Source organism: Hyla sarda, chromosome 1, assembly GCF_029499605.1.
Source record: "Hyla sarda isolate aHylSar1 chromosome 1, aHylSar1.hap1, whole genome shotgun sequence".
NCBI classification, from domain to species: Eukaryota; Metazoa; Chordata; class Amphibia; order Anura; family Hylidae; genus Hyla; species Hyla sarda.
Window position 1 is genome coordinate 416,038,392 of NC_079189.1, and position 22,908 is coordinate 416,061,299.

Here is a 22,908-nt window from a genome sequence, read left to right on the forward strand (position 1 = left end):
TCCTCCACAGTCTTGCAACTGTACATAAACTTTATATTTGGCCACCACTAACCAATGCACACAAGCAGAAATGGCTGCAATGGGCAGAAAAATACATGAAGACTAATTTTCAAACAGTCCTGTTCACTAATGAGTGCCATGCAACCCTGAATGGTCCAGATGGATGGAGTAGTGGAAGGCCACCCTGTTCCAACATGACTGCGACGCCAACAAGGTGGTGGTGGAGTCATGTTTTTGGCCGGGATCATGTGAAGAGAGCTGGTCGGTCCCTTTAGGGTCCCCGAAGGTGTATAGATGACCTCTGAAAAGTATGTGGAGTTTTTGACTGATCACTTTCTTCCCTGTGCTTTCCTTAATAAAATCATCTGCATGCATGACAATGTACCATCTAATGCTGCAAATAATACCTCTGCATCAATGGCTGCTATGGGGATAAAAGGAGAGAAAGTAATGGTGTGGCCTCCATCCTCCCCTGACCTCAGCCCTATTGAGAACCTTTGGAGCATCCTCAAGCAAAAGATCTATGAGGGTGGGAGGCAGTTTACATCCAAACAGCAGCTCTGGGAGGCTATTCTGACATCTTGCAAACAAATTCAAGCAGAAACTGTCCAAAAGCTCACAAGTTCAATGAATGCAAGACTTTTGAAGCTGCTATCAAATAAGGGGTCATATGTTAAAATGTAACGTGACCTGTTAAAATGTTGTTAAAGTAAATATGCTGCAAACACAACAAATGACAATTTTCAGTTCTTTACAACCTACAAAGAGTTTTGAAACTTACTGGCCATGATTTACTAAAACCTGATTGTTTAATGTGGAGTGTTTTTCTTTTATTCTGCCCTGACAGGCAGTATTGGCAAGATGATTACAGAAACATCCAATTAAACATATGAAAGGGAGAAGCAAACACACAGAACTGATTAATATATATGAGTCAAAAATAATTTTAAAAAGTTGTACAGTGTAACATGTTGAAAGGCTGCATTAACACAGCCATCTGTCTCTATAAATTCAGACTACATTAGTGCTTATACTACTACCCCCATCATGGAGCAGGGTCTGTTCCATGTTGGGGGCAGTAGTACAGGGGCTGAGGGATTGATCGCACTTCTGAGACCCGATCCGATCAGAAGTTATTAAGCAGGGGAGTGGGCGGCGTGCTCCTCCCCAGCAATGTACAGTGTACTTTTACTTCCATTTTTTAATTCCCCGCCGGGAGCCCTGAATGGCCGATACTGAGGAGCCATTCAGCGCTCCCGGCAGGGTTTTCAAATAGAAGCGCTGCGGTGGGGAAAGATATATAGAATCGCTGGGGGGGGGCTATATGTCTTGCCCCCCGCAGTGCATTTAAATAGGCATTGTCCCCCGCAACGCATGTGTATATATATTTCCCCCCCGCTGCACTATCATAAGCCTCTGCAGCGCTACGAATGAAAAGTATTCTAACAGCAACAGCCGAGAAGCCAGCCGACCCGATGCGCTGCTGATAAAATACTTTTCATTCATAGCGCTGCAGAGGCATATGATTTTAGAAGCGCTGTGGGGGCCAGACATATGGATATATGTCTGACCCCCGCAGCGCATCTATATACAGATGCCGCCGCAGCGCTATGAATGACAAGTATTCTTTCAGCAGTGCATCCAGCCAGCTGGCTTTCCGGCCAGATGCGCTGCTGTTAGAATACTACATTCATAGCGCTTCCGGGGACTTATGATAGAACTGCGGGGGAAAAATATATTTACACATGCGCTGCGGAAAATATATATACACATGCGCTGTGGGGGACAATACCTATATAAATGCGCTGCAGGGGGCAAGACTTATATAGCACAACAGGGGAAAGATATATAGAAGCGCTGCGGGGGGCCAGACATATTCCCCACAGTGATTTTATATGGCCGGCATTTATCACTGTAGATGTAAGGGAAGCATTTTTCTACACCTTTTTTTGTGTGCTGGTAATGTGTAGGAGCACCAAATTTATTAAATGATCACAGAACATGTGATAAATTTTGTGCAGGTCACATTTTCTGACATTTCTCTTTTCACATACACCAAAAAGGTAAGATAAGTATGGGCTGGTGTAGTTTTCAGTGGCTCTGCGCCTTTCCATATCATGTGTATTGCCAAAATCAGTGGATTGCACCTCAAAATCAGCAGAAATGTGTAAACCAAAAGCTGCAAAAATGGCGCAAATAAACCCTGCTTGCGCCTTTTTTTGACACAAAAAAAACTGTCTAAAGACAATGATAAATGTGGGCCTATATCTTTCCCCACTGCAGCCGCTTCTATTTGAAAACCCCTGCGGGAGCCCTGAATGGCTCCTCAGTACTGGCCATTCAGGGCTCCCGGCGGGGAATTTAAAAATGAAAGTAAAATTACACTGTACATCGCTGGGGAGCAGAGCATGCCGCCCGCTCCCCTGCTTAATAACTACTGATCAGATCGGGTCTCAGAGACCCGGTGCGTTCAATCCCTCAGCCCCTGTACTACTGCCCCTCCCCCCCACATGAAACGGATCCTGTTCCATGATGGGGGTAGGATTCACTTAGTTTTGAGTAGTTTCCTGACAGCTCAGAGCTGTCGGGTTTTGGTGAAGCAAAATTCACACGTTTTTCTGTGAGTTTTTCATCATACTCGGAGTGTTTTTTCTTTTTTGTCAGAAACACACCCCTTTTTCAGCTAACCACGCCCATTTTGACGGGTTTAAAAAGCACTCTGAGTGATGGTATTTTGTGTTGGGAAATTGTGTTGCACAAAGTGTCGGATGGGCTATGCGACACAAATTTGGTTGCACAACCCAAGAAAAAAAGTTGGGTTGACATTAGGAAATCAGGGCCACTGTATAAGAAGGCCACTAATAATTTGGAACAGTGCATTGTCATTTTTTATGTTTAAAAAAATACTGTTATCAATAACAGTTTTGTTCAATAAGATTTGATTTGTACTCTTAATGGTTCATAACATAAGAATTATGCTGACTGTTATTTACATCAATTATTTAGGTAAATGAGAAAAATATAATTTGCATAATAATTTGGAACAGGGTGTATGTGCAACCGATCTGATCACAATGCAAAAAATGAGCCATCAGACAGCCCCATATACAGAAAAATAGTAATAGGGGGTCAGAATATGGCAATTTTGAACATACTTATTTGTTTAAGAAATTTGACTTTTTTTGTTTTGTTTAACAGTACAATAATAGAAAAGCTTGTAAACATGGGTATTGTTCTAACCGTATTGACCCACAGTATGAAGAGAACATGTCAGTTTTACTGTAAAGTTTACTTTGTAAAAACAGAATTCCCCAAATCTGCAAAATTGCGGTTTTCTTTTTAATCCCCCCCCCCCACAAATAAATTTTTTTTTGGGTTGTGTCGTAAATTTTATGGTATTGTGAAAGTTGTCATTACAAGGTAAATTTGGTTGCACGAAAAAATAAGCTGTCATATGGCTCTGTGGATAGAAAAATATTTTATGTTAAATAAGTTATGTCTCTTATTGGCTGTGTCCTCAGGGCCAAAACAGGGCCATCCTCTGTTCGTTTTGAACTTTCTCCCATTTAAGAACAATTCTACAGCAACCAATCAGATTGCTTCTTTCATTTTTCAGAGGCCTTTTCAAAAATGAAAGAAGCAATCTGATTGGTTGCTATGGGCAACTTACCAACTTTTACTAGCTTTTAATAGATCAACATTTGTCGCATGTTTCACGTTACTGGACCACCCACACATGGTTGAAACATCCAGCATTAATTTGGAGGTGACAAAATTGGAAGGGAGGAGGCGAATCAGGTTTATAAACGCGCTGTCAGTTCTCTAATGGCATCTGATGTTTTGGTGAAAAAAAACATTTTTGGTCATAACCTTTTAACTTAAGAGCATCACAACCAAGTTTGAATACAATATAAATCTGATATATTTAGCTTTTATTTTTGTATGTATTCACAAAATGTAACAAACTTGATTTCACTTGTATATATTGAGAAGAAAATAAATGAAGATTGTCTATTATATAATAAGACCAAAATGTAAGAGTGTATGGTAAAAGTCAAGGGTTCTCAGTACTTTCTGAATGCTATGTACATGTAAAACAAAAAAAAAAACAAAAAAAAAACAGGTAAACCTCCCTAAAAAAAATATAACATGAATAGTTAGGGGTTTTAAAAAGTTCCTTAAAATCGTGTAACAGCAGAAACTACAGCAAAAGATTTTCTGTCCCTATAAATTCTTAATGTCTTTAAAAAATATTTAGGCGCCATCTAGTGGACTATGTGGCAAACAAGTTATGGGTGTTTGATTCGGTCAAGGACAATTACTTTTAACTAACATAAAACAATGCAGACTGTCTTGAGTATTAAAGCTATATTTTACCATTACCCAATAAAAAACTTTGCAGATAATAAAGCTCAGGTCCACCTAATACCTTACACTTATGTGTTTTTAATCTCCTGGTCCTTACTACTTAAACTGAAACAAGCCCTAGATTACTTATCCGGATTCACAGTGTGTATGCTGCCGATTCAGCGGAGGTTTTGGACATATCACCTTTTTTTTTCCCCACACGGATTTTAAATTTGCATGTGGAAATGTCCGAATTATAAAAATATATCGTTAATTAAACCACACGGTCAATGAGGTATGCGCAGAAAAATTCCAAAGTCCAAAATAGCGTATTTTTGGTCACTTTTTATATCATGAAAAAATGAATAAAAAGTGATCAAAAAGTCCGATCAATACATAAATGGTACTGCTAAAAACTTCAGATCACGGTGCAAAAAAATAAGCCCTCATACCACCCCATACGCGGAAAAAAAAAGGGGTTAGAATATGACAATTTTAAACATATACATTTTCCTGCATGTAGTTATGATTTTTTCCAGAAGTACGACAAAATCAAACCTATATAAGTAGGGTATCATGTTAACCGTATGGACCTACAGAATAAAGAGTGTTACGCCGAGCGCTCCGGGTTCCCGCTCCTCCCCGGAGCGCTCGCAGCGTTCACCTTGTCGCAGCGCCCCGGTCAGACCCGCTGACCGGGAGCGCTGCATTTATGTCACCGGCGGGGATGCGACCCGCGAAGCGGGACGCGCCCGCTCGCGGTTCGCATCCCAGTCTCCTTACCCGTCCTGTCCTCCATCGGTTCAGTCCCGGCGCGCACGGCCCCGCTCCATAGGGCGCGCTCGCCGGCTCTCTGCGATTTAAAGGGCCAGTGCGCCTCTGATTGGCGCCTGGCCCAATTAGTGAATTCACCTGTGTCCATGGCTATATTACCTCACTTCCCCTTCCCAGCATCGCCGGATCTTGTTGCCCTTGTGCCAGTGAAAGCGTTCCTTGTATGTCCCAAGCCAGTGTTCCAGACCCTCTGCCGTTGCCCCTGACTACGATCCTTGCTGCCTGCCCTGACCTTCTGCTTCGTCCGACCTTGCTCTTGCCTAATCCCTTGTACCGCGCCTATCTCAGCCGTCAGTTGGGGTTGAGTCGCTATCGCATGGAACGACCTGGGGGTTACCTGCCGCTGCAAGTCCATCCCGCTTTGCGGCGGGCTCTGGTGAAAACCAGTAACCCCTTAGACTCCGTTCCCCTGGTACGGCCCACGTCATCACCCCACTGACACAGAGGATCCACCACCAGTATGCTCACAGTATCCGGATCCTGACAGTAGATCCGGCCATGGATCCCGCTGAGGTTCCGCTGCCAGTTGTCGCTGACCTTACCACGGTGGTCACCCAGCAATCTCAACAGATAGCGCAACAAGGACATCAGCTGTCCCAACTGACAGTCATGCTGCAACAACTTTTGCCACAGCTTCAGCAACCATCTCCTTCGCCTGCTCCTGCACCTCCTCCGCAGCGAGTGGCCGCTTCCAGCCTCCGCTTGTCTCTGCCGGACAAATTTGATGGGGACTCTAAACAATGCTGTGGTTTCCTGTCTCAATGTTCCCTACACTTGGAGATGATGTCGGACCAATTTCCCACAGAATGGCCTAAGGTGGCTTTCGTGGTTAGTCTCCTGTCTGGGAAGGCCTTGTCATGGGCCACACCGCTCTGGGACCGCAATGATCCTGTCACTGCCACTGTCCAGTCCTTCTTCGCTGAGGTTCGTAGTGTCTTCGAGGAACCAGCCCGAGCCTCTTCTGCCGAGACTGCTTTGTTGAACCTTGTCCAAGGAAATTCTTCTGTGGGCGAATACGCCATCCAATTTTGTACTCTCGCTTCTAAATTATCCTGGAACAATGAGGCCCTCTGCGCGACCTTCAAGAAAGGCCTATCCTGCAACATAAAGGATGTACTGGTCGCACGAGAAATTCCTGCTAACCTGCATGAACTTATCCATTTGGCCACCCGCATTGACATGCGTTTTTCCGAAAGACGCCAGGAGCTCCGTCAGGATATGGACTTTGTTCGCACCAGGTGATTTCTCTCCCCGGCCCCTCTCTTCTCAAGTCCACTGCAATCTGTTCCTGTGCCTTCTGCCGTGGAGGCTATGCAAGTAGACCGGTCCCGCCTGACCCTACAAGAGAGGACTCGCCGCCGCAATGAGAATCTATGCCTGTACTGTGCTAGTACCGAACACTTCCTGAAGGATTGTCCTATCCGTCCTCCGCGTCAGGAAAGACGCACTCCGATTCCGCACAGAGGAGACAGCTCTAGGTGTGAACTCTGCTTCTCCACGTCTTATTGTGCCTGTGCGGATTTCTTCTTCTGCTAACTCCTCCTTCTCAGCTGTGGCCTTCTTGGATTCCAGTTCTGCAGGAAATTTTATTTTGGCCTCTTTCGTTAATAGGTTCAACATCCCAGTGACCAGTCTTATCAGACCACTCTACATCTCTTCAGTTAATAGAGAAAAATTGGACTGCACTGTGCATTACCGCACAGAACCCCTGTTAATGTGCATTGGACTTCATCACAAATTTTTTTTATTTCTGGTCCTACCCAACTGCACTTCTGAAATTCTTCTTGGCTTGCCTTGGCTCCAACGTCATTCTCCTACCCTTGACTGGACCACCCATTGTCATCTACACGGATCACAAGAATCTCTCGTATCTCCAGTCTGCCCAATGTCTGAACCCACGCCAGGCTAGGTGGTCATTGTTTTTTGCCCGCTTTAACTTCGAGATTCATTTTCGTCCTGCTGACAAAAACGTCAGGGCTGACGCCCTTTCACGTTCCTCTGATGCTACCGAATCTGAAGCCCCTCTGCAACTCATTGTACCTCCTGAGTGCCTGATCTCCTCTGCTTCAGCTTCTATCAGACAAACTCCTCCTGGAAAGACCTTCGTTCCTCCACGCCAGCGCCTCAAGATCCTCAAGTGGGGACACTCCTCGCACCTCGCTGGCCATGCTGGCGTCAGGAAGTCCATCCAACTCATTTCTCGTTTATATTGGTGGCCTACCCTGGAGGCTGATGTCGCTGATTTCATTCAGGCCTGTATAGTTTGTGCCCAGGACAAGACTCCGCATATCGCCTCGGATAGAGGCGTTCAATTTGTATCGAAATTTTGGAGAGCTCTCTGTAATCAATTAAAAATCTAATTAAATTTCTTGTCCTCCTATCATCCCTAATCCAATGGGCAAGTAGAGAGAGTTAACCAGATCCTTGGTGACTATTTGCGAAATTTTGTTTCCTCCCGCCAAGACGATTGGGTCGATCTTCTACCCTGGGCTGAATTCTCATACAATTTCAAAAACTCTGAATCATCCGCCAAATCCCCGTTCTTTGTGGTGTACGGCAGTCACCCTCTGCCCCCCCTCCCCATTCCCACTTCTTCTGGATTGCCTGCTGTTGATGAAGTTACCCGGGACTTCTCCATCATCTGGAAGGAAACTCAAAAGTCTCTCCTACTGGCCTCATCCCATATGAAGAAGCATGCCGATAAAAAGAGAAGAACTCCTCCTGTCTTCGCTCCTAGGGACAAAGTGTGGCTCTCTGCCAAGTATATCCGCTTCGGTGTCCCCAGCTATAAGCTGGGACCATGTTATCTTGGACCCTTTAAAATCAAGAGTCAAATCAATCCTGTCTCCTACACACTTCTTCTTCTCCCTTCTCTCCGTATTCCTAAATCTTTTCATGTTTCTCTTCTCAAACCTCTTGTCCTTAACCGCTTCTCTCCCAAGGTTGTTGCTCCAGCTCCTGTCTCTGGCTCCTCCGATGTCTTCGCTGTTAAAGAGATTCTCGCGTCCAAGACAGTCAGAGGTAAAAAAAAAATTCTGAAGAGAGGTCTTGGGAACCCGAGGATAACATCCTCGACAAGGAGCTCATTCACAAGTTTTCGGGTTCCAAAAAGAGGGGGAGACCCAAGGGGGGGTACTGTTACGCCGAGCGCTCCGGGTTCCCGCTCCTCCCCGGAGCCCTCGCAGCATTCACCTTGTCACAGCACCCACGGTCAGACTCGCTGACCGGGAGCGCTGCATTTATGTCACCGGCGGGGATGCGACCCACGAAGCGGGACGCGCCCGCTCGCGGTTCGCATCCCAGTCTCCTTACCCGTCCTGTCCTCCGTCGGTTCAGTCCCGGCGAGCGCGGCCCCGCTCCCTAGGGCGCGCGCGCGCGCGCCGGCTCTCTGCGATTTAAAGGACCAGTGCGCCTCTGATTGGCGCCTGGCCCAATTAGTGAATTCACCTGTGTCCATGGCTATATTACCTCACTTCCCCTTCCCAGCATCGCCGGATCTTGTTGCCCTTGTGCCAGTGAAAGCGTTCCTTGTATGTCCCAAGCCAGTGTTCCAGACCCTCTGCTGTTGCCCCTGACTACGATCCTTGCTGCCTGCCCTGACCTTTTGCTACGTCCGACCTTGCTCTTGCCTAATCCCTTGTACCACGCCTATCTCAGCCGTCAGTTGGGGTCGCTATCGGGTGGAACGACCTGGGGGTTACCTGCCGCTGCAAGTCCATCCCGCTTTGTGGCGGGCTCTGGTGAAAACCAGTAACCCCTTAGACTCCGTTCCCCTGGTACAGCCCACGTCATCACCCCACTGACACAGAGGATCCACCACCAGAATCCTCACAGTATCCGGATCCTGACAAAGAGAAGGTGTAATTTTTACCGAAAAATTTACTGCGTAGAAACGGAAGCCCCCAAAAGTTACAAAATGGCATTTTTTCTTCAATTTTGTCGCACAATTATTATTTTTTCCCGTTACGCTGTAGATTTTTGGGTAAAATGACTGATGTCATTACAAAGTAGATTTGGTGGCGCAAAAAATAAGCCATCATATGGATTTTTAGGTGCAAAATTGAAAGGGTTATGATTTTTAAAAGGTAAGGAGGAAAAAACGAAAGTGCAAAAACGGAAAAACCCTGAGTCCCCAAGAGTTAAGGTTTTATTGCTAGTGCAATTGCTCTTATTTTGCTTAAACTATGAATTTTGACTTCCAACCATGATAATTCAATTTCTTGCATTTCTTGCTCTTGCCACTGAATCCACATCATTTTCTTAATGTTTCACTGTAAAATGACAGTAACCAATTAAATTTAGATTTCCATTTGCAGGACATTCATCTGAATAACTCATAGGACTTGTATCACATGCCTACACAAGATGGGTTACAGAGTGTTTCTGTTATGCCATTGCATGCCGAAATATATACTAATAAGTCTAGTTTGAGACCAAAACCATAAGGCCCATTGATTCCACATCCATGGTCCCTATTGTCTTTTATATCTGTGTCATTATGTTTAGAGAGGGGGGTTATCACCATTTAGTATTCTTGTATTCCCATTAACCAGCAAAGGTTGCCTGGTCAATTTAAATGGGTTTAATATCCGTGCCAACCACACACCTAGGCATATATTATAGTAGTCAAATATAATACTGAAAGACTGTCTGTTAAAATCAATTAAGAAAAAAAAAAAAACACCAATTATAAAATTTCACCCAAACTCAGATTATATTGCAATTTTTTATTGTTGTTCGTAGAATTGAGGAATATTTTTGTGTGAAGTTTAGCACCTTTTATGAGGATATTAAGGCTCTTGTCTGAATTCCTCACCTGTCACTTTTTGTCATTAATGATGAAGTTCTTTATTTTGTAATGCATTTAGAAGCATGTAGATTTTTGTTTTTATGTAAAATTGCAAGAGCAGTTTCCTCTGTGATGACCGTTGTATAGAAATCTTTCAGTAGCATTAGAGAGCATTAAAGGTGTTAAAGGTGTTATCCAGTAATAGATAAACAGCATTATTTTCTTTCAAAAACCACACCCTGTCTGTCTTTAATTTAGGTGTGGTATTACAACTGGGCTCCATTCACTTCAGTGGAACTGAACTGCAGAACCACAACCAACCTGGAGACAGACAGGGCGTGTTTAAAAAAAAAAAGTTATCTCTGTCTTTCTTTTCCTGGATAACACCTTTAGGCTAAGTTTCCACTTATGTTTTTTTCGGGCAGTTTTTGGAAAACTGTTACTGCAGTTTTTGAGCCAAAGCCAGAAATGTATTAAAAAAGAATAGGACATATAAAGAAAGAACTTACACTTTTCCTCCCTTATGGATCCACTTCTGACTTTGGCTCAAAAACTGCAGTGACAGTTTTCCAAAAACTGCCAGAAAAAAACCCAAATGGAAACTTAGCCTTAAATGAGTAAATACTCTAAATGCTGACAGGTAGTGAGTGAGTTTTTTGTCATGAGAATGTGTAAGATAAACAAGTGTGGTATGCGCCATTACATGATGGTATTCTCCCCTTGAATTGTTGCTCCTACTGGAATGTATAATGTTTCATGGATGTACTGTGCAGTCACACATGGAGTTCATCTCCATAGCGCCATAAAAAGTCCATTGCATTTTTAGTTTTTCCTTTTTTTTAACTTTTTAATTTAAATAATTTAATATTTTTTACTTTTATTTTTTGGCAGGTGGCAAATGGTAAAGAGAAGGATGCCCAAATGCCCATTGAAGGCTCCCTTAGTGCCCGGGAGAAGGTTGGAGTGCAAGATTTTGTGCTGCTAGATTCCCACACCAGTGAAGCTGCTTTCCTTGACAATCTACGCAAACGGTTCCAGGAGAATCTTATCTATGTAATTTTTTTTATTCCTTGGTTACAGTACTAGTATTTTTTTATATGTAATCGCGTGTACATGCGCTTAAGCCAAATATTGTGGTTGGAATTTATCACTGCTTGACACCAGGAAACTAGTGCAAGCATTCAATAATTGAGAGACTTGCACAAAAATTTCAACTTTTTACACTAGTTTATAATGCACCTCTTAGTGTCCCGACTTAGTAATGATGTTTTAGTGTTAGTACTCCTTTAGTAATGATGCCACCCTTAGAAATAAAGCCACCTTTGGTGCCTCACACATAGTAATTAATTAAAAAAATCTTGACATCTTTAGATCTTGCATAGACAGTATTAAAGGGGTACTCCGCCCCTAGACATCTTATCCCCTATCCAAAGGATAGGAGATAAGATGTCTGCTTGCGGGGGTCCCACCACTGGGAACCCCCGCGATCTCTCCTGCAGCACCCTGTGTCATCTGCTGCACAGAGCGAACCTGTCCCCTTGTGATGTCACGATACTCCGGCCCCTGTATCGCCCACTCCCATAGACTTGTATTGAGGGGGCGGGGCCATGACATAACTATACTCTGGCCCATATATAGCCCGTCATCAGGCATGGAGCGATGTTCACTCCGTTCAGCAGAAGACACAGGGTGCTGCACGAGAAATCGCGGGGGTTTCCAGCAGCGGAACCCTCGCGATCAGGCATCTTATCCCCTATCCTTTGGATAGGGGATAAGATGCCTAGGGGTGGAGTACCCCCTTTAAGGGATGTATATGTAGCTGTTAGAGAACTGAGAAGACTGAGCACAGATAGATGGAACAATAACCTTCACCACCTCATCAGAGTAATTTGTGCTTAAAAAAAACTTGCTTACATAACATGTGCCACATGTATTATGTTTTTTTAGACAGTTTTCTGTTGTATCTGACAAGGTGGGGTTTCATCAGAAAAGGGGCTTGACATAAGATTTGAACTGTGCACCAGAATTCTGGTATAAGATTCTAGCACAGTTTAAAAGCAATCTGCCATCAATATCACCCGCACAAATTTATTGGTATAGGCTTGTAGTGTGGGTGCTACTGATAAAACTGATACTTACCGATCTCTGATCCGTGCTTTAGCGTCTTTGATATTCTTCTTTTTTTTCATATGCTAAAAAGAAGCTTGGTCATAGGGGGGCAACACAAGCCCGGTTGCGTCTGTCTTTAACCTTCAGAGAAAGTGCTTCCTCCCCCTGTGCTGAGGCTCTCATGCTGCAGAATAGAGCTCCACTCTGCACCATAATGCCTTTCTCTGCTGTGAGAAAATTTATTGGAGCTCCATTCTGCGGCATAGGAGCTTCAGCAAAAGTGTGTTATATGAAAATTGAAGGCAAATGTAATCGAGCACGGAGGGGGGGGGGGGAGGGGGGGCTTGGGAATGCTTGGGAGTGCGCCATGCTCCGCATTTACATATGAAGAAAAAGAAGAATATTGGTGGAACAAAAGCGTGGATCGGGTATCGGTTAGTATTTTTTCATCACTATCACCCACATTGCAAGCAGATACTATTAGGTTAGTGTGGGTGGTATTGATGTCAGATTCCCTTTAAAGTGTACCTGTCACAAGATAAAAGAAAAAGAAAGCTGCTCTAGGCTTCCTTTAACCCATTAAGGACCCAGGACGTACTAGAACGTCCTGGCACCCTGGGCTTTAGGGACCCAGGACGTACTAGTACGTCCTGGTGTTTCTCCGATCTCTGGCGTGCCCCGGGCAGAGATCGGAAGCGGATGCCTGCTGAAATGCTTCAGCAGGCATCCAGGGCAAACGCCGAGGGGGGCCATGTAGGCCCCCCATGTCGGCGATCGCCGCAAATCGCAAGGGAAATCGCCCTTGCGATCTGCGGCGATACCGGGCTGATCGGGTCTCTGGGACCCGACCTCCCGGTAATTTCGCATGATCCCGGCAGTCACAGACAGCCAGGACCATGCTAATGTATAGGAGCGAGGTGGCAAGCCTGCCACCTCCTCCTATACCCTGCGATCTGTCGGTTAGTTAACCGACCAATCGCAGAAGGGGGGGCGGTTACTTCCTCCCGTCCTGCCCGGCCCCTGGATGTCCGGAGAGGACGGGAGGAAGACCGGAGGACGTGGCGGGGGACGGGGGAGTGCTGGGGACCGGCCCCGGTACTTACCTCGTCCCTGAAGACCTGGATCCCGGCGATGAAGATGGCGGCGGCGGTGACAGGTGAGTAGATCTTCAGCCGCGGTCGGGCCCTTTACAGCAATGCACGTCGCCGTAAAGCGACATGCATTGCTGTAATCGGACCCTGTAAACTACAACTCCCAGCATGCCCAGACAGCCCTTGGCGTCTGGGCATGCTGGGAGTTGCAGTTTTGCAACATCTGGAGGTCCTCATTTTGGAGACCACTGTGCCCTTCCAGATGTTGCAAAACTACACATTCTCAGCATGCCCTTACTGTCCAGGCATGCTGGGAGTTGTAGTTATGTAACATCTGGCCCTTCAGATGTTGCAGAACTACAACTCCCAGCATGCCTGGACAGTTTTGGCATACTGGGAGTTGTAGTTTTGCAACATCTGGAGGGCTGCGGCTGGTCCCCAAACTGTTCTCCTCCACCTGTTGCGTAACCACTACTCCCAATATGCCCTTCGGCTGCCTGGGCATGCTGGGAGTTGTGGTTTTGCAACAACTGGAGGCACACTGGTTGGGAAACATTGTCTGTTTCCTAACTCAGTGTTTCCCAACCCGTGTGCCTCCAGCTGTTGCAAAACTATAACTGCCAGCATGCACTGATAGACTGTGCATGCTGGGAGTTGTAGTTTTGCAACAGCTGGAGGTTTCCCCAACCCCCCTGTGAACGTACAGGGTACATTCACATGGGCAGGGGGCTTACAGTGAGTATCAGGCTGCAAGTTTGCGATGCAGCAAATTTTGCGCGGCAGCTCAAACTCGCAGAGGGAAACTCGCTGTAATCCCCCGCCCGTGTGACTGTACCCTAAAAACCCTACACTACACTAACACAAAATAAAATAAAAAGTAAAAAACACCACATATACACATACCCCTACACAGCCCCCCTCCCCCAATAAAAATGAAAAATGTCTGGTACGCCACTCTTTCCAAAATGGAGCCTCCAGCTGTTGCAAAACAACAACTCCGAGTATTGCCGGACAGCCGTTGACTGTCCAAGCATGCTGGGAGTTTTACAACAGCTGGAGGCACCCTGTTTGGGAATCGCTGGCGTAGAATACCCCTATGTCCACCCCTGTGCAAATCCCTAATTCAGGCCTCAAATGCGCATGGCGCTCTCACTTTGGAGCCCTGTCGTATTTCAAGGCAACAGTTTAGGGGCACATATGGGGTATCGCCGTACTCGGGAGAAATTGCCTAACAAATTTTGGGGGACTTTTTCTCCTTTCACCCCTTATGAATAGGGGAAGTTGGGGTCTACAGCAGCATGTTGGTGTAAAAAATAATTTTTTTTACACTAACATGCTGGTGTTGCCCTATACTTTTCATTTTGACAAGAGGTAAAAGGGAAAAAAGCCCCCCAAAATTTGTAATGCAGTTTCTCCCGACTACGGAGATACCCCATATGTGGGCGCAAAGTGCTCTGGGGGCGCACAACAAGGCCCAGAAGGGAGAGTGCGCCATGTACATTTGAAGTGATTTGCACAGGGGTGGCTGATTGTTACAGCGGTTTTGACAAACGCAAAAAAAAAAAAAACCCACATGTGACCCCATTTTGGAAACTACACCCCTCACGTAATGTAATGAGGGGTGCAGTGAGAATTTACACCCCACTGGTGTTTGACAGATCTTTGGAACAATGGGCTGTGCAAATAAAAAATTTTGTACAGCCCACTGTTCCAAAGATCCGACAGACACCAGTGGGGGGGGGGGGGGGGGGGTAAATGCTCACTGTACCCCTTGTTACGTTCCTCAAGGGGTCTAGTTTCCAAAATGGTATGCCATGTGGGGGTTATTTTGCTGTCCTGGCACCATAGGGGCTTCCTAAATGCGACATGCCCCCGAGCAAAATTTGCTCTCAAACAGCCAAATATGACTCCTTCTCTTCTGAGCATTGTAGTTCGCCCATAGTACACTTCAGGTCAACTTATGGGGTACCTCCATACTCAGAAGAGATGGGGTTACAAATTTTGGGGGGTATTTTCTGCTATTAACCCTTGCAAAAATGTGAAATTTGGGGGGAAACACACATTTTAGTGAAAACATTTTTTTATTTTTTACATATGCAAAAGTCGTGAAACACATGTGGGGTATTAAGGCTCACTTTATTCCTTGTTACGTTCCCCAAGGGGTCTAGTTTCCAAAATGGTATGCCATGTGGGTTATTTTTGCTGTTCTGGCACCATAAGGGCTTCCTAAATGCAACATGCCCCCCAAAAACCATTTCTGAAAAACGTACTCTCCAAAATCCCCTTGTCGCTCCTTCGCTTCTGAGCCCTCTACTGCGCCCGCCGAACACTTTACATAGACATATGAGGTATGTGCTTACTCGAGAGAAATTGGGCTACAAACATAAGTATAAATTTTCTCCTTTTACCCCTTGTAAAAATTCAAAAATTGGGTCTACAAGAAAATACGAGTGTAAAAAAGGAAGATTGTGAATTTTCTCCTTCACTTTGCTGCTATTCCTGTGAAACACCTAAAGGGTTAAAATGCTCAGTGAATGTCATTTTGAATACTTTGGGGGGTGCAGTTTTTATAATGGGGTCATTTGTGGGGTATTTCTAATATGAAGACCCTTCAAATCCACTTCAAACCTGAACTGGTCCCTGAAAAATAGTGAGTTTGAAAATTTTGTGAAAAATTGGAAAATTGCTGCTGAACTTTGAAGCCCTCTGGTGTCTTCCAAAAGTAAAAACTCGTCAATTTTATGATGCAAACATAAAGTAGACATATTGTATATGTGAATAAAATAATATAAATATTTGGAATATCCATTTTCCTTACAAGCAGAGAGCTTCAAAGTTAGAAAAATGCTAAATTTTCAAATTTTTCATCAAATTTTGGGATTTTTCACCAAGAAATGATGCAAGTTACCACAAAATTTTACCACTATGTTAAAGTAGAATATGTCACGAAAAAACAATCTTGGAATCAGAATGATAACTAAAAGCATCCCAGAGTAATTAATGTTTAAAGTGACAGTGGTCAGATGTGCAAAAAATGGCCGGGTCCTAAGGTGTAAAATGGCTGGGTCCTTAAGGGGTTAATAGACATGTCTGTCTGTGTTTCTAAATTCTGGTTTTAATCCTTTTATGGTTCCTAATTCCCTTGTTTATGTTGCTCACACTGCATGCAGTTCACTGAGGAAGAGGGGTGTTACATTTTTCACATCTTATGTGGGAACTTTCTCCCTCACTCCTTAGAGCTGACATATGTTATACACCCCCGGTTCACAGAGCCCTGCTTGTCCTGCCCACACTTCCTGTATTTTGTCTCAGTACATCTTCTAGCTGAGACACACAGGCAATGACTGCAGGGACAATACTGTGTTCTGCACAGTGGAGGAACCCATAGTGGTAAAAAGCATGAAGCATTTTTTTTACCCAAAATTATACACATTTTTTAACCAATGTATATTATAAATATACGTAATGGCCACGATTTATCAAAATGTGTGGGAGAAAAAGGAGAGATTTTGCCCAAAAACCAATCACAGCTCAGCTTTTCTATCTTATCAGGCTCTGGTAAAGTGATTGCTGCACTGTGATTGGTTGCTGGGGAAAATCTCCCCAATTATTCTTAAACACACTGAATAAATTAGGGTTATAAGGTTGGTATCTATATAAAAAGTTTTTTTTGCAAATGAAAGTGGGGGGTATGGATCAATAATGGTGTTGCAATGTGTAATTTTATGTATTTTTTTTGCGTCAAATGGAGCGTAGTTGCACCAAAATTATCAATTGTCGCACGCAAGTTTGTAATTTTTGGCACAAATGCAGCCCTACAAAAGGCGCCGACTCCTGCCCCAGAATTCCAGGCAGAACTTTCTGACTGTGCGGCAGTTAAATCTGGCCTTGGGACTTTGGCTGGTTTACAGAGGTAAAGCTCGCACAGCCAGGGCCTTTTTTGCTGTTTTTAATTTGTGCATTAGGGGGGCTATTCATCCAGACCTTTGCCTTGGAAAAGTGTTGCATTTTCACATAGCAACCACTCAGGTTGCTTTTTTTTTATTGTTCAGGGTCCTTTTTCCACTTTTTGGTTGGGCACTGTTTAAATGTTCTACATTTTATTGTTGTAGCTATTTTCTCCGTCATTTTATTTTTGGGGTGGATTTGCGCCTTAATGAAGGTATTTGTGCCAAAATTTGCACCAAATTGAAAAGTCGCAAATAACGAATTCCAAACCAATGCATGATTTTAACTGAAATCACAACTAACACCATCAAATCAGTGATAATCTTCTAAACCATTTGGCGCAACTGTTTGTCACTAAAAGTAACATATAATGGAAATAGCAACAAAACACAGTAAAAAAAAACAAACTGTGTAAAAGCCTTCATACATACCCCTCATTGTCCATTTAAGCCAACTAATAGTGTGTCTAAAGTTTAGACACACTATTAGTTGGCTTAAATGGACACTGAGGGGTATGTATGAAGGCTTTTACACAGTTTTTTTTTTACTGTGTTTTGTCGCTATTTCCATTATATGTTACTTTTAGTGACAAACAGTTGCGCCAAATGGTTTAGAACATTATCACTGATTTGATGGTGTTAGTTGTGATTAGATTCTAAACTGAGATTTACAACCTAATTGATACAAGAACAGGGGGGCTCTAGCACATAATATTACAATGGGTGCTGCTTACAGTGAAAGAAACACACTTAATTGCACTAGAATATAGGCTAACACTGAGAAATGCGCACACCACAATACTTTATCATACAGTTGGAATGTTTTATTGCACAAATTCATTACAAAATACATCTAAATACAAAAAACATATATCAAGAGACACCTAAAATCACTAAAAACTGCTTACTAGGGGCATGACACAACCTTGGAGTGGAGCATTGAACCCCCTCCCCCAGAAAAATGACCACGTTCAAATAATGAACTAAAATGCCTACCACCAGTATGGTAACAATACTGTACGTATGACTCTATGCCTAAGACAGTGAGCTATATGCTTGTTGATATCTATATATATAAAACTCAACGTGTATGTGTGTATGTGTGTATGTATGTGTGTATGTGTGTATGTTCCACAAAAAATTTCAAACGGCTAAAGATATTAACATGAAACTTGGCAGACGTTACTTATATGTCAGCAACAAACATAGGCTAGGAGATTTAACCCTTACTCACCCCCATTTGCCAGGGGCGGGGCTTATGTTTAAAGTCCCATGCAAGTCAATGGGAAATATATGTTACCGCATAACTTCCAAACGGCTGGAGATATTTCGATAATACTTGGTCACATGTTACTTATATGTCCACTTAAAATATAGGATAGTTAATTTAACCCTTAACTACCCCCATTTGTGAGGGTCGGGGTTTTTGTTTAAAGTCCCATGCAAATCAATGGGAAATGTATGTTCCTATATAATTTCCGTACGGCTGGAGATATTTCAATACCTGGTACACATATTACAGGTCGGGATATGAGGACGGGATGGGAGGTCGGGATAGGAGGTCAGGTAGGAGGTCGGGAAAGGAGGATGGGATATGAGGACCGGATATGAGGACGGGATAGGAGGTCTGGATAGGAGGTCGAGATATGAGGATGGGAAAGGAGGATAGGATGGGAGGTCGGGATAGGAGGTTGAGATAGGTCGAGAAAGGAGGATGGGATTGAAGGTCGGGATAGTAGCTCGAGATTGGAGGACAGGATAGGAGGTGGGGATAGGAGGACTGGATAGGAGGACGGGATAGGGGGACGGGATAGGAGGTTGAGATAGGAGGATGGGATAGGAGGACGGGATAGGAGGTCGGGATAGGAGGTCGGGATAGGAGGATGGTATAGGAGGTCGGGACAGGAGGTCGAGATAGGAGGACGGGATAGGAGGTATGGGTCGGGATATGAGGACAGGATGGGAGGTCGGGATGGGAGGTTGGGATAGGAGGTCAGGTAGGAGGTCGGGATAGGAGTACAGGATAGGAGGACGGGATATGAGGACGGGATAGGAGGTCGAGATATGAGGATGGGAAAGGAGGATGGGATAGGAGGACAGGATAGGAGGTCGGGATAGGAGGTCGGGATAGGAGGTCGAGATAGGAGGTTGAGATAGGAGGTCGAGAAAGGAGGACGGGATAGGAGGTCGGGATAGGAGGACGGGATAGGAGGATGGGATAGGAGATCGGGATAGAAGGTCGGGATAGGAGGTCGGGATAGGAGGACGGGATAGGAGGACGGTATTGGAGGTCGGGACAGGAGGTCGAGATAGGAGGACGGGATAAGAGGTCAGGATATGGGGTTGGGATATGACAACAATATATGAGGACGGGATATGAAGTCAAAAGCTTCCTCCTTTGTTTATTTTCCTCCCCAACAAGGATTAGGAAGGAAAACCGGGCAACGCCGGGTACTCAGCTAGTAAATCTATATATATAAAACTCAATGTGTGTGTTTATGTGTGTATGTTCCAGCATCACGTCCAAAAGGCTAAAAATATTAACATGAAACTTGGCACACATGTTACTTATATGTCAACAACAAACATAGAATAGGTAATTTAACCCTTACTCATCCCCCATTTGCCAGGGTCAGGGTTTTTGTTTAAAGTCCCATACAAGTCTATGGGAAATATATGTTACTGAATAACTTCCAAACGGCTGGAGATATTTCAATAATACTTGGTCACATGTTACTTATATGTCCACTTAAAATATAGTTAATTTAACCTTTAACTACCCCCCATTTGTGAGGGTCAGGGTTTTTGTTTCAAGTCCCATGCAAATCAATGGGAAATGTATGTTCCCACATAACTTCCGTACGGCTGGAGATATTTCAATTCCTGGTACACATATTACGGGTCGGGATAGGAGGTCAGGATAGGAGGTCAAGATAGGAGGTCGAGATAGGAGAATGGGATATGAGGACGGGATAGGAGGACGGGATAGGAGGTAGGGATAGGAGGTCAGGATAGGAGGTCGGGATAGGAGGTCGAGATAGGAGGACGGGAAAGGAGGACGGGATAGGAGGTCAGGATAGTAGGTCGAGATAGGAGGTCGAGATATGACGTCGGGAAAGGAGGATGGGATAGGAGGTCGAGATAGGAGGTCGGGATAGGAGGTCGGGATAGGAGATCGAGATAGGAGGTCGGGATATGAGGACGGGATAGGAGGTCGAGATAGGAGGTGGGGATAGGAGGTTGGTATAGGAGGTCGGGAAAGGAGGACAGGATAGGAGGTTGGGATAGGAGGTCAGGATAGGAGGTCGAGATAGGAGGTTGGGATAGAAGGTTGAGATAGGAGGTCGAGATAGGATGATGGGATATGAGGACGGGATAGGAGGTCAAAATAGGAGGTTGAGATAGGAGGATGAGATATGAGGTCGGGATAGGAGGTTGGGATAGGAGGTCAGGATAGGAGGTCGAGATAGGAGGTCGAGATAGGAGTACGGGATAGGAGTACGGGATGGGAGGTCAAGATAGGAGGTCAAGATATCAATGCAGAACTTGCAGAAAATATACTTAGGCAAGAAGGAAAGGTAGAAGAACCAGACTGGTGGAAGCAATACAAGATGTAATGGTGAACGTGGTCACGCAGAACCCCACGCGTTCTGTCGCCAGGCGACTTCCTCAGTGGTGTTTTCTGGGGGAGGGGGTTCATGGCCCCACTCCAGGGATGTGTCATACTCTTAGTAAGCAGTTTTTAGTGATTTTAGATGTCTCTTGATGTATGTATTTTGTATTTAGATGTATTTTGCAATGAATTTGTGCAATAAAATATTCCAACTGTATGATTAAATATTGTGGTGTGCGCCTATATTCTTGTGCAATAAACTTAGACTTAGTCTAGAAATTAAACAAATTTATCAAACAACTTGAGCCAATTTATAAATCTGGTTTACACTGTCCAATAAGTAGACAGTTTTAGTTAAAAGAGATCTTCAGCGGTATATAACGTATCCCTTATCTGCAGGACAGGGGATAAGTGTTTGATCCCAGGGGGTCCGACCGCTGGGACTCCCCACAATCTCCCACATGGTGACCCGGCACTGCTGCGGCTCTGCGCTGCTAGTGGTTGTGTCGTTGACCTCACTGAGGTCAACAGCCATGTCCCCTCCATTCAGCTCTATGGGAGAGGCGGGGATGCACAAACACTGCATATCCGCCTCTCCTATAGAGATACATGGAGGCAGCGTGTTGGTCATGCTCCCTATCTGAAGTTTGGACATTAGGTATATATGGGAATAGCAAGTTTAATGCTTTTCAAATAAAGACATGCACTTTACCCAGCATGCATTTGTCTTATATATATGTATATGTTTATATATATATATATATATATATATACATATATATATGTATTTTGCATTCATAAGGGTGGAAAATAAATATCTGGCCCATATTGCCACATGACCAATTGTGTTCATCAAAGAAACAGAAGAATAATGCATGATGGATCTACTTCTTACACCCTTGAAATTAAATGGACTAAAAGTTCTATTAAACTTGGAATTTGCTTTGATACAGAAACCTGGATCAGTATGTTAGACTATCAGTGATGGTTCCGTGTAGTAATCCATTGTAATTATTTAATATGCTTATTTGAGTGTCTCAATAAAAGCATTTTTTTTCTATTCTTCTATCCCAGACATATATCGGGACGTTGCTGGTTTCTGTAAATCCTTATAAGAATCTTGAACTGTATACGCAAAAGCAGATGGAAATGTACCAAGGTGTAAATTTCATTGAGCTTCCACCACACATGTAAGTGTTCACTTCATGTTTATGAGGCTTCTTTCAAGTTTTCCTTAAACATAGTAATAGTCTATTTGTTGTCCTATAAAATTGGTCCTATGTGTCTAAGATAGATAAATTAGATTGAGAAGTGACAATCTCTGTACAGCACTAAGACTAGGTTACCTATATAGGAAAAAATTATTAAAAGTTCAAGCTTAGCTGTCCTTTGCTAAAACTTTTTATATAATGTAGATAATACCATTACATGTATATTTATAATATACATTGGTTAAAAATGTGTATATTTTTGTGTGAACAAAGGCTGTCCCTGCAGCTATTGCCTGTGTGTCTCTGTGAGGAGACAAAATACAGGAAGTGTGTATAGGACAAGCAGGGCTCTGTGCAGGTTCCTACATTTTCAATCATCTTGCTGCGTGAGCTGCTAGCTAGTCACAGAGGCTCAGAGCACAGATCCCTGCTTGTCCTCAGTGCACAGAGCCCTGCTGGTCCTCAGTGCACAGATCCCTGCTTGTTCTCAGTGCACAGAGCCCTGCTTGTCCTCAGTTTACAGAGCCTTCCTTGTCCTCAGTGCACAGAGCCCTGCTTGTCCTCACTGCACAGAGCCCTGCTTGTCCTCACTGCACAGAGCCCTGCTTGTCCTCAGTGTACAGAGCCCTGCTTGTCCTCAGTGTACAGAGCCTTGCTTGTCCTCAGTGTACAGAGCCCTGCTTGTCCTCACTACACAGAGCCCGGTTTGTCCTCACTGCACAGAGCCCTGCTTGACCTCAGTGCACAGAGCCCTTCTTGTCCTCAGTGTACAGAGCCTTGCTTGTCCTCAGTGTACAGAGCCCTGCTTGTCCTCAGTGTACAGAGCCTTGCTTGTCCTCAGTGTACAGAGCCCTGCTTGTCCTCACTACACAGAGCCCGGTTTGTCCTCACTGCACAGAGCCCTGCTTGACCTCAGTGCACAGAGCCCTTCTTGTCCTCAGTGTACAGAGCCTTGCTTGTCCTCAGT

The 22,908-nt window shown here is 44.3% G+C and overlaps 1 protein-coding gene across 1 annotated transcript in view; it reads left to right on the forward strand.

Moving 5' to 3' along the window:
• Positions 1 to 3,705: 3,705 nt before the first annotated feature.
• Positions 3,706 to 22,908, forward strand: part of MYO1H (myosin IH) — a 151,456-nt gene continuing 132,253 nt past the window's right edge. Inside the window, exons 1-3 of the mRNA XM_056528858.1 lie at positions 3,706 to 3,766; positions 10,862 to 11,023; positions 21,805 to 21,920. Coding sequence (XP_056384833.1) covers positions 3,737 to 3,766; positions 10,862 to 11,023; positions 21,805 to 21,920 — 308 coding nt within the window. The 5' untranslated portion in view covers positions 3,706 to 3,736. The remainder of the gene's footprint in view (positions 3,767 to 10,861; positions 11,024 to 21,804; positions 21,921 to 22,908) is intronic.